At 35.2% G+C, this 15,753-nt stretch overlaps 1 protein-coding gene across 1 annotated transcript; it reads right to left on the bottom strand.

Annotated features, from left to right (window-relative positions):
* Positions 1 to 321: 321 nt before the first annotated feature.
* On the bottom strand, positions 322 to 988 carry LOC108337744 (protein EARLY FLOWERING 4). The gene has a single exon (XM_017574327.2). The coding sequence runs from the start codon at positions 855 to 857 to the stop codon at positions 537 to 539; it is 321 nt and encodes a 106-aa protein (XP_017429816.1). The 5' UTR covers positions 858 to 988; the 3' UTR covers positions 322 to 536.
* Between the last annotated feature and the right edge of the window lie 14,765 nt (positions 989 to 15,753).

Here is a 15,753-nt window from a genome sequence, read left to right on the forward strand (position 1 = left end):
TTGCTCTTTCTTTAATTTTAAAGCTCAAAAATCCCCTTTTTGTGCAGAAAGCATTGGAACACTATGATCTTGCAGATTAACTATTTGTGTTTCCTTCCATATGTAGCACCATACCATAATAGAGGTACTTCTATATGTGAAAGCTTAATTCTCCTTTTTGGGAATAAGTTAGCTTCACTTTATAGCTCAGAGTAGGCTATGCAAGGGGTAAAGTATCAATCTTTGGAACTATATTTGATTATGAAAACTTAAAACTTTAAGCAAAGTGGACCAGGTAAACTCATGCACATTTTTAACAAGGTATTCATGATTCAGTTCATGTAATAAACGTAACAATTCATTCCAAAATTTAATAAATCCATGACAAGTTACAGAATAATTAAACAATATAATGTTCTTCTCTCACATTATAGCAGAAAGATGCTCGAAAAAAGGAATAATAATTGCAGAGTAAGAAATTACGAAACGGACACGAGCAAAGCAGATCAAAATCGAATCTGAAACGAATAACGGAGCGAGTGAAGCCGCGTGTTGAGTCACGATTTGTCAGGGGTCACGTTGGCGGCGGAGTGGTGGTTCTGGAATGCGGCGGAGAAAGTGGAGTTGAGATCGGAGTAGAGCGAGAGGACCTTCGAGATGTTGCCGTTGAGCTCCTGAATGAGGGACACGTTCTTGACCATGTTGTGGCGGAGCCTCGTTTGTTGATTCTCGTTCACCTCATCGATCAGGCGGCGGTTGCGGTCCAACATCGACTGCACTTCGCCGAGGCTCTCGTCGACCGCCGCCCACACCACGGGGTCGCCATCGACGCCGTCGTGTGCGGTGGCGGGGGAACGACGGGAGGAGTCGCTGTTCATCGGGGATTCGGTGGTGGATTAAAAGGCGGTCATGGGTACCAAAAGTGCAAAAGTATATAATTATTTTTCTGTCGGTTTAAATATACCTGATATAATTTGTGCTGAACTAGTTGTTCTTTTTTTTTTTTTGAAAAATACTTTTAGATGTGACTCTGTGTTTAGTATAATATCTTTATTTTTTATTTTAATATGTATAATATTTTATTTATTTGAGTTTCCATAGAGAGGAAAGGCAACTAGGATTGGGCAAAAGATGTCTTCACGGATATTAGATAAACTTTTAAGTGAACTATTTGATGTTTTTCTCTTCTGACTTTTGTCTCTCATAATTATTTTTCTCTTTTAAAAATAGATAAATAGGCTTTTTTAAATATTTCTTTCTCGTTAATTGTTTTTGGAATTTAACCATTTCAAATTAAATAAAAACAATTTTGTCTAACAATTTTTAATATGCATCTCTTTTAATGTAGCTAAATTTTATATGTGTTCATTAGGATGTGTGGTCTTATCATATAGCAAAACATATCTAGAAGTGATGATAATAATTTTATTAGTAAGGAGATGGATTGAGAACATATGTATGATAAATATAGAAAAAAATATATTAAATAATATTTAAAATATTAAAATACATCGTTTAACATTAGTCAAGATAACATAAAAAAGATGATATTTCAAATGTGAGAACTTGAAAAATCTGAATTAGAAAGCTGATAGGGTATTAAGTTAATGAAACCAAAATTTCTTTCTTAAAAACACATTTTAGAACATCTGGTTCATTAACCAAGCTCTACTCTCTCTCTAGAACTCAGTTCTTCCAAGTTCTCTACCTTCTCTCTACCAAATCTCTTCACTGAGCCGTTTGATTTCTGATCAGGTGGTGCCCCAGTACCCGCGGCGTAGAGGGCTCCGTTTTAAATCGATCACTTTCTCTGTTCTTCATTCCAACCGGTAAGTAGTTTCCTTTCCTTCTCCTCCGCTGTTTTAGAACCTAGAACATGTAGTTCTACTGGTTGCATGTATCTTGTGTTCCCCCTTTCCCACTCTGCTAAATCTTGAGCTCTAAGAGTCGTTTTCGTCACCAATGTGGTGGTTGTAGGGTGATGTCTAGGTTCTTGCTGAGTCCAACACTATTGAGTTGTTCTTGTGAGCTAGGCTGCTCAACTCTAAGGTAAGGGGAGCTAGAAATACTTCTTTATAATTAGTTGCATGTATGTGTATATATTGAGATATGTATTATTTCTGCTGTTTGGTTTGCATGTTAAGTTTTGAGTAGATGGAATGATATGTATTGGAATGTGCATCTGTGAATCTGTGAACTGATGCTTGTGAATTGATTGGGATATGATTTTGAACTGAAATTGAGTACTTTAGATGAAGGAATCTACTGTGAGAGCTTAGGTGTATGTTGAGGTAATTTATAGTGTTTTAGGTTATTTTGGAAGAAGTGGGATAGTGAATTTGAGAGATAGTGGTCTAAGGATCTTGTGGTCTGTTGGGGCAGTCTTAGCAAGTGTATTGTGACTTGTTAGAGTCACCAAAGTGGTCCAAATCAGTGCAAATTGGTGGAATGGGTTTGGGATCTTCAAGTTGTGGAAATTGATGTTGAGGAGTAAAAGTTGAGTGTAATCCCTTTAGAAGTGTAGTAAGAAGGATTAGGAACATCTAGATAAGTCTAATTAGGTGTAAAACATGAATTAAGGGTGTTAGAAATTGGAGAAATGGCCTAGAAATGGTAAGGGCTGGTGTGAGTGCATGATTCTGTAGAATTTGCGTTCTGCAGATGATGCAGAGTCGCTATGCGAGCTGTCTCGCATAGCGAATCCCTGTAGAGAGTGCTCACTGTTTGGGTCATTCGCTCTGCGAGCTGGTGCGTTGTGCGAATGACTGGAGGGTGCTGCTCTCTGTCTGGTGATTCGCATAGCGAATCTAGTCGTTGTGCAACTGGTAGTTGCTTGGGAAAATGCTAGTTTAATTTGAATAGCGAATTTGGGGCGCTATGCGAGGGTTTAGGGTCTGATAATGTGTAACAGAATTTTCAGTTTAGCATAGCGCACAGACTTGGTGCGCTGGGCGAATGTGAGTGAGTAAAACCCACTGTTTTTGTTATTCGCACAACGAGTTTGGTGCGCTGAGTGACTTGCCCATAACTTGTTTTTATTCTTTTTATTCCTGTTTTCAGATAACCTTGAACTATGTTTTGATTATTAGAATGGTGTAGAAGTATCTATGATAGTGTATGATCAGTGAGGTTATATGTTTGGATTCAATGTGATAGTATTATGGTACTTGGTTGTTCATGTCTTAAGTTAAGTTTCAAAGTGACAGTATGGTTGATGGACGTAATTCCATGGATCTCAAAGGGAGGTTACATGGTGGTACCATATGTTATTGGACGTAATTCCATGATCTTCAAGGAGAAGATCCATGGTGGTGCCCTTGGTGTGTTTTAGAATGATTTGCATGGAAGCTCAGTCTTGGGGGTTATCCTGAAACTACAATGGTCAATCATTCTCAGATAGAGAGGGTTGAAACATGTCGTGAGTAGTAGCAAGAGGTCCTAGTCTTGGGTGCTTCTAGTATGACCCAAGGTGAGTGATAACGGACTAACCTCGTGAGTGTGGTAGGGTGAAACCCATTGGCAATGGCTTTGCAAAGTAGTAGAAGCCACCACGAGTGCATGACCCGCCATAACTCAGCAATCATTCTAAGTCCAGACGAGTCAAGTTTAAAAGTGTAACAAGTTGTATTAAGTAACTATGTATATGTGAATTAAATTGCATGTTGTGTGTGACTGTTATAACATGATTTTTGTATATCTAGCTCACCCTTCTGCTTGTGTTTGTCCTTTTTTTTGTGTTGTGTTTTCTGTTGCAATGATCATCCATTTGGATGTGAGCAAAGGTAGATGAAGTGCTTCTGAAGCAGGCCTTGGAGGGAGATGACACCGCTGCTTAGCCTAGTTAGGATCCATAGGCGTTTTGTGTATTTGGAAATACTCTTTTGTGTTAAAAGTTTTAAATTATAGCCATTTTGGGATTATTATAACCTTAAGACTTTATCTGCAAGTCTTTCTCTAACTGTTTTATTATATTAAAATATGGACTACTATATTATATAATTTTATATAATCTGGGATGTTACATCAAACATATAACTTTTAGTTGAAATTTGAGATGTGTAAGGATACATTTGAAATTTGAAGGAGTCGGAGTAAGTGAATGCATTTAAAAAATAGGAAGGAGATGGCGAGATTGTTGGTTTTAAGAGATGGAGAGATGAAAGTGATAGGATTCAAGATCAAATTTGTGAACATTTTTTAATGATTTAATAAATGTGTTGAATAAATTTTTTTTAACAAATTAAATTATTAAATTATAGTTTTGTCCTTATGATTAAAATTGATATAAAATAAAATGTAATTGTTATTATTATTATTTATTACTATATTACTTTGTTAGTTGATGTTTGATATATTATTACATTTTTTTATTAATTTCTCAGGTTTTTTATCATAATAATTAATATATCTTTTATTATATATCAATATATATTAGAAAAAGAAAATACTATTATTCTTCAATAATTTACATTGTGTCAGAACCATTTAAAACGCACCCAAAAACCCTCTGAACGGACGTCAGGTGTCAAGCGGAGAGGATCCAGAAATCAGATAGTGGAAGGTAGGTGTCGGCAGATGAGCGGACGCTCGTTTTGACGTGGGAAGCAAAACTTGATTTTCTGAAACTTCACGTCACACTCTCTGCATGCACCCTTCTTCCCAGTTCTGAAAAATCTCAGTTTCTCCTCCTTCTCACTACATCTTCTTCATCTTCTCTCTACGAAATCTCACCCTTTCTCTTCTCCGATCTCCATTCAAGCACCGTAGAAGCAATTCCGGCGTCAAGAGCTTCAGTTTAAACCGATCGGTTTCGGGCTCTAAACTGGTAAGTTCTTCTTCTCTTTAGCCGTTCGTTATCTGGTACATGTAAACAAATATTCTAGTTGCCTGAGTTCATCTCGTTCTGAGCCATTGTTGGTCTTTTGTGTGGTTTAGTTTTGGAGAATTGTTGAGCGTTGAGGGTAGAAGGACTTATAGTAGGGTGAACCATATTTCTGCCTCAGTGAACGTTCGGTCACGCTTAGAGGTAAGGGAAGCTTATTAATTTAATTTGTATGTTACTTGTATTGCATGAACGTTCGCTGAATTGACTGAATTATTATGAAATATGATGGTTGCTATGTTCTGATGTTTGAAAAATATGAAATTTCTATGATATGGATGTATGAACTTATGTTGATAAATGTTGAGAAATTGAATTGAGATAAATGATTTCTAAGTATGAAATTCCCCTATGAAAGTGTACGTTCGTCACTGAACGGTCCTTGACCGTTCGGTTTTTCTTGTAAACTTAGTTGGAATTGGATTCTTTCATTTGGGAAGAATCCTAGTGGAGGACGAGCGTTTTTGTTTCGAAATACTGTGCATGAGCGTTCGGCCAAGCATAGTTGGTTCTTGGTATTCGTTTATAAACTTAAGCATATATATATATATGTATTTGTATATCTTTGTATTTGTATATCTTTGTTATTCTTAAACACTACTCCAATAGTATCTTATTATAATTATCAAGCATTCTAATATAAGTTTAGTAGTGCTCGGTCTTACACCAAGCGCTCGTACTGAGTAGTGCTCGGTCTTACACCAAGCACTCATTCTCTGTCCTATAATCTATCTTGATGAAAATAGCGTTCGTCTAAATTCAATAGAGTTCTCTCTCTACCGTACTCGGTCATTAACTGGCGTTCAGTTTTCTTGATACTAAACTCAAATAAGCTAAGTATTTATAAGAGTTCGGTTTCTTCATGTGAATTCTCTAAGCATTATTCTTTGAATGTCTTGAAGTGTCTGTATCCATTGGTTCCGGCCTAGAGTCTTAGTACGGGGCGTGGTCTTTTCGGTGTTCGGTTTGAGCTCTCAAGAGTCAGTTCATTTAATTGGCTCACTTTGTAAGTAACGTTCGTTCTAGTCGTTCTTGTGATATATGATTGTACTCGGTTTCTTTCTCAACCCGATAGTAACCCTCTCGGTCTTAATCTATTCTGGAACTGGAGACTTCTCTGTCTCGCTCCAAGTTTCGTTCTCGTTCTGAGTTAGGATTGAACGTTCGATATTTGGTGTCCTTAATAGTCTTGGTATTAAGGTGAAATTGAGATGATTAATAATGAAAGATGAAGAGAATATGATATGGATGAAATGTTTTGGATTATGGACGAGCGTTCTGGGGAGGAATGACTCATGAATGTATATTGGAATTGGTAAAGTATGAATGTGGGCATGCTAAGCTGGCGGTTCATCTTGATGTTCCGTGATTACTCGTCCTCACGTAGAGGAGGGTAAGTCATGTGTGGGAACGGCAGGAGGTCCTAGTCCTTATGGTTAATTTGGACAGATAGGACTAATCTCGGGTGGCAGCTGTTGAGGGTATCCCAGTTACTACATCACCCGGGTGCACGAACGTCGTAGCTACACAGATTTCATACAGTCCGGACAGTCAGTCTAGTATTAGGTTTTTGCATGAACGAATGATGAATTATCTTGTTTGGTTGATTGTGTGAAATATATGTTTATACACGAATTAAATTACATAAGCTTACCCTGTGTTTTCCTGTCTTGTCTGTTTTGTACGTTCGATTGTCCTTCTGTTGCAATGATCATCCGTGTGGATTGAGCACAAGGAGACGAGCTGCTGGAAGAGACGTTGGAGGAAAATAATTTAGTAGAGGTGGAAGTTAAGACCGAACTGTAGAACCGTTCGGTCAGTAGTTTAGTTTGATAGTAAGGTGGTCGTTCGATCACCCTTTTCTCTTTGCTTTTGTTTGACCGTTCGGTATAGACTTTATTAAACCATTCGGTCAGGATTGTTTATCTTGTACAGTTTAAATTTGTAACTCTTTCTGTAAGGTCGTTTGGCCATAACCGTACGTTCTCTTTAATGTAAGACTGAACTGTAATATTATTAAATGTGATTATTCTATTATATAGTTTTAGACTGTATTTTTGGGATGTTACACATTGTATAACTGTTAAACCCTTTGGCAAGTGCACCAAATCGTTCAAGTAATAAACCGTGGTAAAACCAGGTATCGTTTTCCCAAGAGACTCGTAATACTAGAAAATTGTGCGATTAACAACTCATCTAGACTCAAGAACAACTCATCATTTAAGAATATGTGCAAAAAGATAAATTCACAAGTAATTACAAGGTTGGACTTTGGTATTGAAGGCACTTGGAAATGGAAAAGACTAGAAATGGTATGAAATGACATTGTTAAGGTTAGTTTTCACCAATGCACTCTTGTGTATAACCAATTTCATCTCCTCTCTATCAATTTACTAAAGTCAATCCTTTAAAACACTCTAGCCCTAATCCCTTAGGTGAAAGAGCCCAGGTTTTCCTTATCAAACTCCAATCCCTTGGACAATCTAACAAGCAAACCCGCATTAAGAACTAGGATCTAAGACAACATGTGAATAATATCCCATCCCTGGCTCAATGACCCACAAGGACTCTTGTTTCAGTTCAAGATTTCATATCCCATCCCTGGCTCAATGAAACCCTAAAATCAAGTCATGAATGTTCCCATTACACGCAAGCTTTAAGATCGGAAACAAGAATACTAGTAATAGATAGAAAAGGCATTTATAAATACGAAACAATCATTCATTACACAAGAGTTCATAGGCTACATCTAACCCTAACAAGATGAATCTGGTTCTCCATTTCCATGGAGAACCCTAAAGCTTACAAACATGGAAGATGGAAGAAGAAGGAGACCCAAAGGAAGAGGAGGAGATGTTCCCACAAGCTCCTCGCGTCCTCCATGAGCTCCAGACGTGAAATCGCACCTCCAAAGAACCAAAGACCATTTTTCTTTCTGCCTCGTGAGTATATATATTGCCCGAATTCTCGCTTAAGCTAAATTATTCTCGCTTAAGCGAGAATTCTTCTTGGAGAAGATAGTCATTCTCGCTTAAGCTAAATTATTCTCGCTTAAGCAAAAATGACTGTTAAATCAATGACTTCCTGGATCATCGAGGCTCTTCAATGTAATGGAGGATCTTCCTAACATCAAAATAGATCAAAGAAAACAAGGGATTAGAGTATTATTTACGTAATGTAGCCCAAAATATAGATAAATACTAAAACTAAATAAAAGAGAGGATTTAAGCAAGTAATAAGCTAAAGAAGAGTTGATTTTGCTACTAAAATGATGCTTAGATAATGGTAAGAATTAGCATTATCAATAACTAGAGTTTGCATTTATTTAATAAAATAAAAAGTAAAAATTTTATTATATGTCAATACTTAGAGATAACAAAAAGAGAAAAAAATAAGTGAATAGTAAAACTGAAGAAGAAAACTAACACATATTTAAATCAATTTTTTATTTATTAATTTGAAAAAATTATTTGATCCTCCAAACAAACATTAATCTTATACTAAAAACTTAATAATAAAAAACAAAAATTTATTTATGTCTATCATTTAATATATATATATACCAAAAATATAATACCCAAATTAATATTAAGGATAAAAAAGATAAAATTTATCCATTTGTGACCATTCTCTCTCTGGTAAAAATAGTTTAAAATACAATGAAACTTGCTTTTGTTAAACAAGATAAAGAAAAAATATATAAACATTATGGGTAAAAATGTAAAACTCATTATGATGTTTCTTCTTTCTGATCTATTCAAAATAAGGGGATGAAAATATTGGGATCTCTTGAATTCATCCTTTCAAATTAGCTCAAATCCTTTGAAGTAAACATTTAAGTCATTTTCAAATTCATCTTCACAAACCATACGTCATCTCTAAAATGAAAATACTTATATTCAATTATCTATGTTAGGTAAAAAAAATTATAAATTTCATCTCATTTTATAAATTCATTTTACTTTTTTTTAACGAATGGTATATTATGTTATTCACTATATTTTAATTTCTATAATATAAAAAACAAAAAATATATATAATGACTAAATCATAGTTTTAAGTAAAATGTCAAGTTCAGCTTTATTATTTAGTATTTGTAAGAAATTTGTTATATAATAAGTAAATAAGGAAGTTTAAAGTTAGTACAAAATAAAAAATTTGTTTTTAAGATGAATTTTAAAAGTTATAAATAAAAAATTAAATCATTTTTTATTATCTAAAATATTTAGTTTTCTAAATTTAAAATCATTATCTTTCTATGTTTTTACTAAATATTTTTGTCGATATTCTTCCTTGTTTTTAGAATTTATAGATTAAGAAATAATTCCATGTAATATTAATTGCGTTTAAATTAACTTTGTTTAGGATAAGTTTTTTTTTTCTTTTAGATTTTATTTTTTTCCTATCCACGTGGTTTTTAGTAGGACACGTTATAATTTGAACCAAAAAAAATCTATGATTATATATGATTGTTAAATTTGACCTAATTAGATAAAAAAAAACTAGAGAATCATTAAAATGTGATTCTTTAATGACTGAAATATTTTTAGATAAAATAAAGGTTTAAATTCTCTTGTGGACCTTTCTTCAATAATATCAATTTGAAGTCTAAATTTTGTAAATTAGAAACAATTAAATCTTTTTCATTAAGTATAAGAAATTGCATAAAATTAACTAACGTGAATGATTTTATTATATAGAAATAAAATTTAAATTATGACGTGGAATTTAGTAAAGTAAAAGAAAAAAGCAAAAGGAAAGGAGAACAAAATTTTCTCTTTCTCCCTGTTCGACACATACACCCTAACACATCATCTTTAACTTCAGAAGCTGCCACCAAACCGACCAATCCTAAATAGAATCACCACGACACCACCAAAAACCATCGTAGGAGTGAATTTGAGACCTTTCATCTTTCATCGTGTACAGAGAGAACCCTAAAATCGCAAGTTCCATCATCTCCTCCGCAACAGCCTCACCTTCATGCGCCGCCTACATCTCTTTTCTCGCACAACTACCGTGAGACCGCTATTGTTATTGATTTATGAAATTTAAGACTCAAATAAAACCGTTTTAAATGAAAAGACCGAATTGATATTTTTTAACAAATATAAAAATTATCCGATGATTTAAACCTAAAATAAATTAACAGATTTTGAATTATAAATAATAAACTTTTTGAGAAAACTAGGTATTATACATATGCAGGAAGAATTGAGTTGTGTTTTTATTTTTTATTTCTTTGTCAAGCCACGTGGATTATAGTTTTAACAAAAATAAATGAATTTTATCAATCATTTATCTGTTGGAAGAATGTCACTCAAATATTTAAAAGTCACTTAAACCATATGCTTATAATAAATGAGATGGATGTTGTCTCTCATATAAGAAAAATATGCTTAAGTGATACCTTACTCAAACAACATTTATTAAACAACATTTATTTATAATCTAACACGTATTTCAATTGTTTAATTTTTATTTTTAGAATATATAGTGCAGAAAATATTAAATATGTTATAATATTATTTTATTGATTATATTTTTTTCAAATGTGATTTATTTATTATATGTTATGAAAACAAGTAATTTTATACTATTATGGTAAATTATAATATATAAAATTAAGAAATTTGATAAAATGTTCATATTCTATTGATATCCTAACTATAATGTATCTTACTTTTACACTTACAAAAAAACTTTTAGAATAATATAACAGATTTTTTTTTAAAATATTTTGATATAATATATGTGACATCCCAAAATATCATATACACATATAATATAATAGGATTCAACTATTATCATATGTAAAAGCAGTTGAGAGATAGAGATAATAGTATTTAAATATGTACACAGTCATCTAAAAGATAGAGGGAATTAAAACGAAATCAAACTTGAGTACAAGTTTCTAAAGTTCTCCAAAATACAAGGCTATTGAAATTTTAAAGAGACCTAAAAAGTTTTCCAAAAGTGTCGAACTATATAAAATAAAAGCTAGGAGTTTTTCAAAATAACCAGCTAATCAACTAAGAGCTAGTAGAAGGCCTAAGTACTAGGGGCTGGGTTTTCTTCAACCTCCAAAGCTTGCTCCAATGGTACATCATCACCTACTGCTCACATCCAAAGGATTGGATGATCATCGCAAGGGGGAAGACAAACACATACAACACATACAATGCAAGGGTGAGCTAGGTCTCAAACAAACATACAGATAATTTCAATTCAACCTAGCATTTCCAAGAACGTCCATACACACATAAACATGTAAGTCATCATAAACATAAGTATTTATTTCACAAAACTCATTAAAGCAAGCATCCTATCATGTTAAGACTCCTAGACACGTCCGGACATAGAATGTATGTAGAGTTGGGGCGGGTTGTGCACTTGTGATGGTCCCTACTGCTTTGCAAAGCCCTTGCCAAGGGGTTCCACCCGACCATACATAAGGCTAGTCCGTTACCGCGGAAAAGACCTTCAGTGGTAGCGCCTACCCTAGGACCTCCCACTACTCCCACCACACGCGTCAATCCTCTCTAAGTGAGAAGGAAAGACCGTTGGAGTGTTAGGGATAACCCCCCATATGGAAGCTTCTCACATTCATTCAATACACTAACTGATCCCACCGAGAGATCTTAATTTCATATTCAATCTGACCACTTTAAATCACATGATATTCCTCTTGGATCAATAATGTACCTCATAAACCACTTTGATTCATCAAACATAAAATTTCATAGTCATTCAAGTGCATTCTTACTATATTGTCTCATACCAAACCCATACACCATCATACAACATCAACCATGTCATAAAAACAACTCATACATTACATACTTTCAAAAACCATCACTTATTAACACAAATTTCTTTAGGACTTTTAATTATCAATACTTAATTAATTCAAACAGCTTGGAGACCCTCACCAATGGCTCCGGAAGGGTCAAAACCTCCCAGAACGACCTAAAGAATGTCCAAAAATGATATCCGGAACCCCGAAAACCACCCAAAACTGTCCTGGATTATTTTCCGACGACAATAATCGATTATCATATGTGATAATCGATTATTTGCGAGAGCTTTGAAGAGGATACAACTCTCTGACTAAAATAATCGATTATCAAGTGAGATAATAGATTATTCTTATCAGTTTTTGACAGCAACGTGATTTTTCTGGTTTTGGTGCATCTTAGACATATCCAAATGAACAAACTAAAATCTGTAACATTAATATTGATATGAAACATGTTTATAGATGAAAGTAAAGTATTGCATTGATCATTTGGATAGGAATTAGATGTACTAAACCAACTCAATTTCTACTCCAAAACATCTAACTCAATAACTAGAGGACCCCAAACCCAATTCTAACACTTTGTACCTATTCTGACCAATTTGGTGACTCAAACAAGTCACAATCCACTTGGTAAGACTGCCCCAATAGCCCAATAACGCTGCAGACCTCATTTGCTCAAAATCACTACCTCACTTCCTCTAAAATGGCCTAAAATTGACCCTAAAGACACTTGATTCCCTTTCTACCAGCACTACCACAAAATTTTCATGCCAAAACAGTTCCAACATGCACAATTCCATCATTCTAAGTCATTCCAAACAGTTTATAGCCATCAATCACCAAATTCACATAACACACACTTCCATACATGCATTTCAAGTTTAACTAGAACCAAGTTCATGCTTCCACAACATACCACTACAAATTTTATCATGCATTCACTCCACACAGTAAAATCAAGAGTAGAACTAGCTCCCCTTACCTCAGAGTTGAACTACCAAGCTCACAGGAACACTCCTTTATGGTGTCTCTCACCACGAAAATTCCACCACACCTTATAAACCACCCAAGTGGTGACATCAACAACTCTTAGAGCTTGATTTGACAGAGAGTATGAAAAGGAAACTTCACTGGTGACATGCAACCAGTAACGTTGCATGCCCTAGGCTCAAAGACAGCGAATGAAAAAGGGAAAAACGACTTACCGGTCGGAACAAAGAAAACGTTCGGTAGAAATGAGGCTGTATATGCCGCGAACGCTTGGGTAGCGCCTATCTCGAATTCTTACGGTTCAGAGAGTTGGAAATCTAGAGAGAAGGCAGAGAAAGCTTTAGGGCATAAGAGTTTAGAGAGAGAAAAGAGTTCAGGAAAGTTAGAAATCTGAGGAACCCTTCCTAAGGTTTGGTTAGCCTTAGAGTGATGGGCCTATTTGCCCCCATGTAAGGCCCAATGGCCTAATAATTTATCAGACCCTTACATTCTCCCCAAAAATTTAAAATTTTCGTCCTCGAAAATTAAACTTACCAGTGAATAGGTGGGGACAAAATTCCTTCATCTTGTCCTCCAGCTCCCAGCTAGAGTCGCCTGTCCCAGCATCCCAAACGACCTTGACTAGACTAATGGTTTCTGCCTCTATGCTAAAATGCTCTAATGTTCAATAGTGTATATTGGTTCAGCCATTATTCTTAAAATAAATTTGAACCCCAAGACCTCAGCTTTTGAGAATTCTCTCCTTCGGCTAACCAATCATGTTGTGTCAACCACGCTGCCAACTCCTCACCCATCCTTTGCCACTTCTTGTAAAACTATTCTAAAACCCCTACTGGTCTTGACTTCAAATTGACCCTTAACTGACACTCTTTTACCACCTCTTGCTTCTTCTAAGAACCACCACACCACTGACTTTATCATTACCACTTCTGATTAATCCACCAACTGTTATGCTCTTGATCATCTTCAACCATACACATTTTGAGGACTTCACATTACTTTACTGATTTACACTCTTGAGTAGTATAGTTTCCCACTATGTTATCCCATTAGCACAATAGAACTCTTCTCCTTGCAACGACAAAACCAATTTAAGCACTCCATTTTTCACTATGTTGCCTTACTGACCTGAACTCTATGTAATTCTTGATCCACTAGCTTGAAATCATACTTAGAGTCATAACCTCTTCGACTTGAGATCACTAACTTGATCAATATCAAGCCAACTTATGATACATCTCAACTAAGATCATCCAAATTACGTTTTCTCAACCATTTTGAGAAACCCACTAGTTATAGTATTACAACTACACTAATGAAATCTCTTTGCAACTTTCTTTCTGACCGTAGTCTCCATAGTCTTCAACGAACTTTTACTCAATCCTTATCAAACCAAGAACCTGAATCTTCTCTTTATTCAAACCATCTGTTAACATTTTCTTACCTCAAGAGTAACTCCTTAACTCGAAACCGTAACTCAACTCATCTCCTTGATCCCCTAACGCACGTACTCTATTCATCGTCCATTAATACTTTCCCACTTTAAGGTTGACGTTGCAGCTTGAAACCGTAGGCTAACTTTATCTTCTCTAACTCTTACTTATTTCTTGCCGACATGAACTCACTTCTGACTTTTGAAGATCACTACACATTCTCAACTCATTCTCAAATAATGACATCATCACCCAAACTACTAGCACTTGATTATAAGAGCTCTTCACGCATACCTATTACTGATAAGAACATGCCCACCATTATCTGCTACGCTACTCTGATCCTCATACTTACTTGTTCACTAGTTGACTTAAAGGACACTTCTTCATGACAACGGTAACTCGAAAAATGATTGCCCTTGAAAAAACCTTCTTCCAAAACTTCCATGCTCGAAATCACTTCAGCTTGCTAATACTTATACTAGATTGTTCCAACCTATCGTCAAATTCAATTATGAGATTCTTCAACCTTGTAGTCCTCCCTATGATTACACGGAGTCCAAACACTACTGCTTTAACCAAAACTCCACCTTCCTCTTACACTACTCAACTTTAACATGCACAATCCATAAAGAGATTACTGACACCGGTGCTGCCTAAGACCTCACTCCAAAATGAATTCCACTTCTTCAAGATTTATAAAACAAATCCCATACTTGTCACAGAACACTAACCGAAACTCTTACACCCAAAAGATTTATCTTCTCTTATCCACTTATCCTTACTAGAATCATCTGACTTCTACAACCCTTCCTCTTCTCATATATAACTTAAACCACGTCTAATACATACCCATTTGTTCTCTTTCTCAAAACCATACTTCTTTTGAAGACCATAACCACCCAAAATCGAATTGAAACAATCAAACCTCCCTTATGATCACACCTCAAATTTATGAAAGAACAACACCATCTCTTTTTCCCTTACAATTTTCAAACATCTTGGATTCTCATAACACTTGCTTCCATCTTTTGTTCAACTATACTTGACGCACCACCTTCGCTTTCCGTCCTTGCCAAGACCACTCCATATAGACTTCAAACCCAAGCCCTTAGGTTAACTCCACAAACGCCACATCACTTAGAATTCTTCATGCACTCATTTCGACCAAATTAACTTAAAACCTTCTTCTTCAAGAATTGCCCTCTTCACTCAGAATCTTCAGAAATACAGACCCTATCTTGAATCCTCTAAATCTCAAGATACCCTTAACCAACAACACCAATCCTCTGACCTTATTTGAACTTTCCAACTCACTACCTTTTGCAACCCATTATTCAACATCTACTTCTATCTTGATCGAACTCAGCCGGTCACTGAACATCACCATAAAACCACATTCGATGAAAACTGACTTTATCACAACGTGCAGCTTCATAACTCTGATCATTCGCGATACCCTCTTTCACAACTTATACTGTGACCACCCTTTGCCATATGTTCTAAAACTTTTTCTTCTCATTTCCTCATCCACTGTGATCTTAGTTCTCTAACCTTATACTTTCCTACCAAACTGACATTCTGATGTACTCCTTCCTTCAACACTTGAAATCTCTCATCTCAGTCAATGATCAAACCTTTCTTCTATACGAACCACTTATCTTGAA

The sequence above is a fragment of the Vigna angularis genome, chromosome 7 (genome assembly GCF_016808095.1).
Source record: "Vigna angularis cultivar LongXiaoDou No.4 chromosome 7, ASM1680809v1, whole genome shotgun sequence".
Lineage (NCBI taxonomy): Eukaryota > Viridiplantae > Streptophyta > Magnoliopsida > Fabales > Fabaceae > Vigna > Vigna angularis.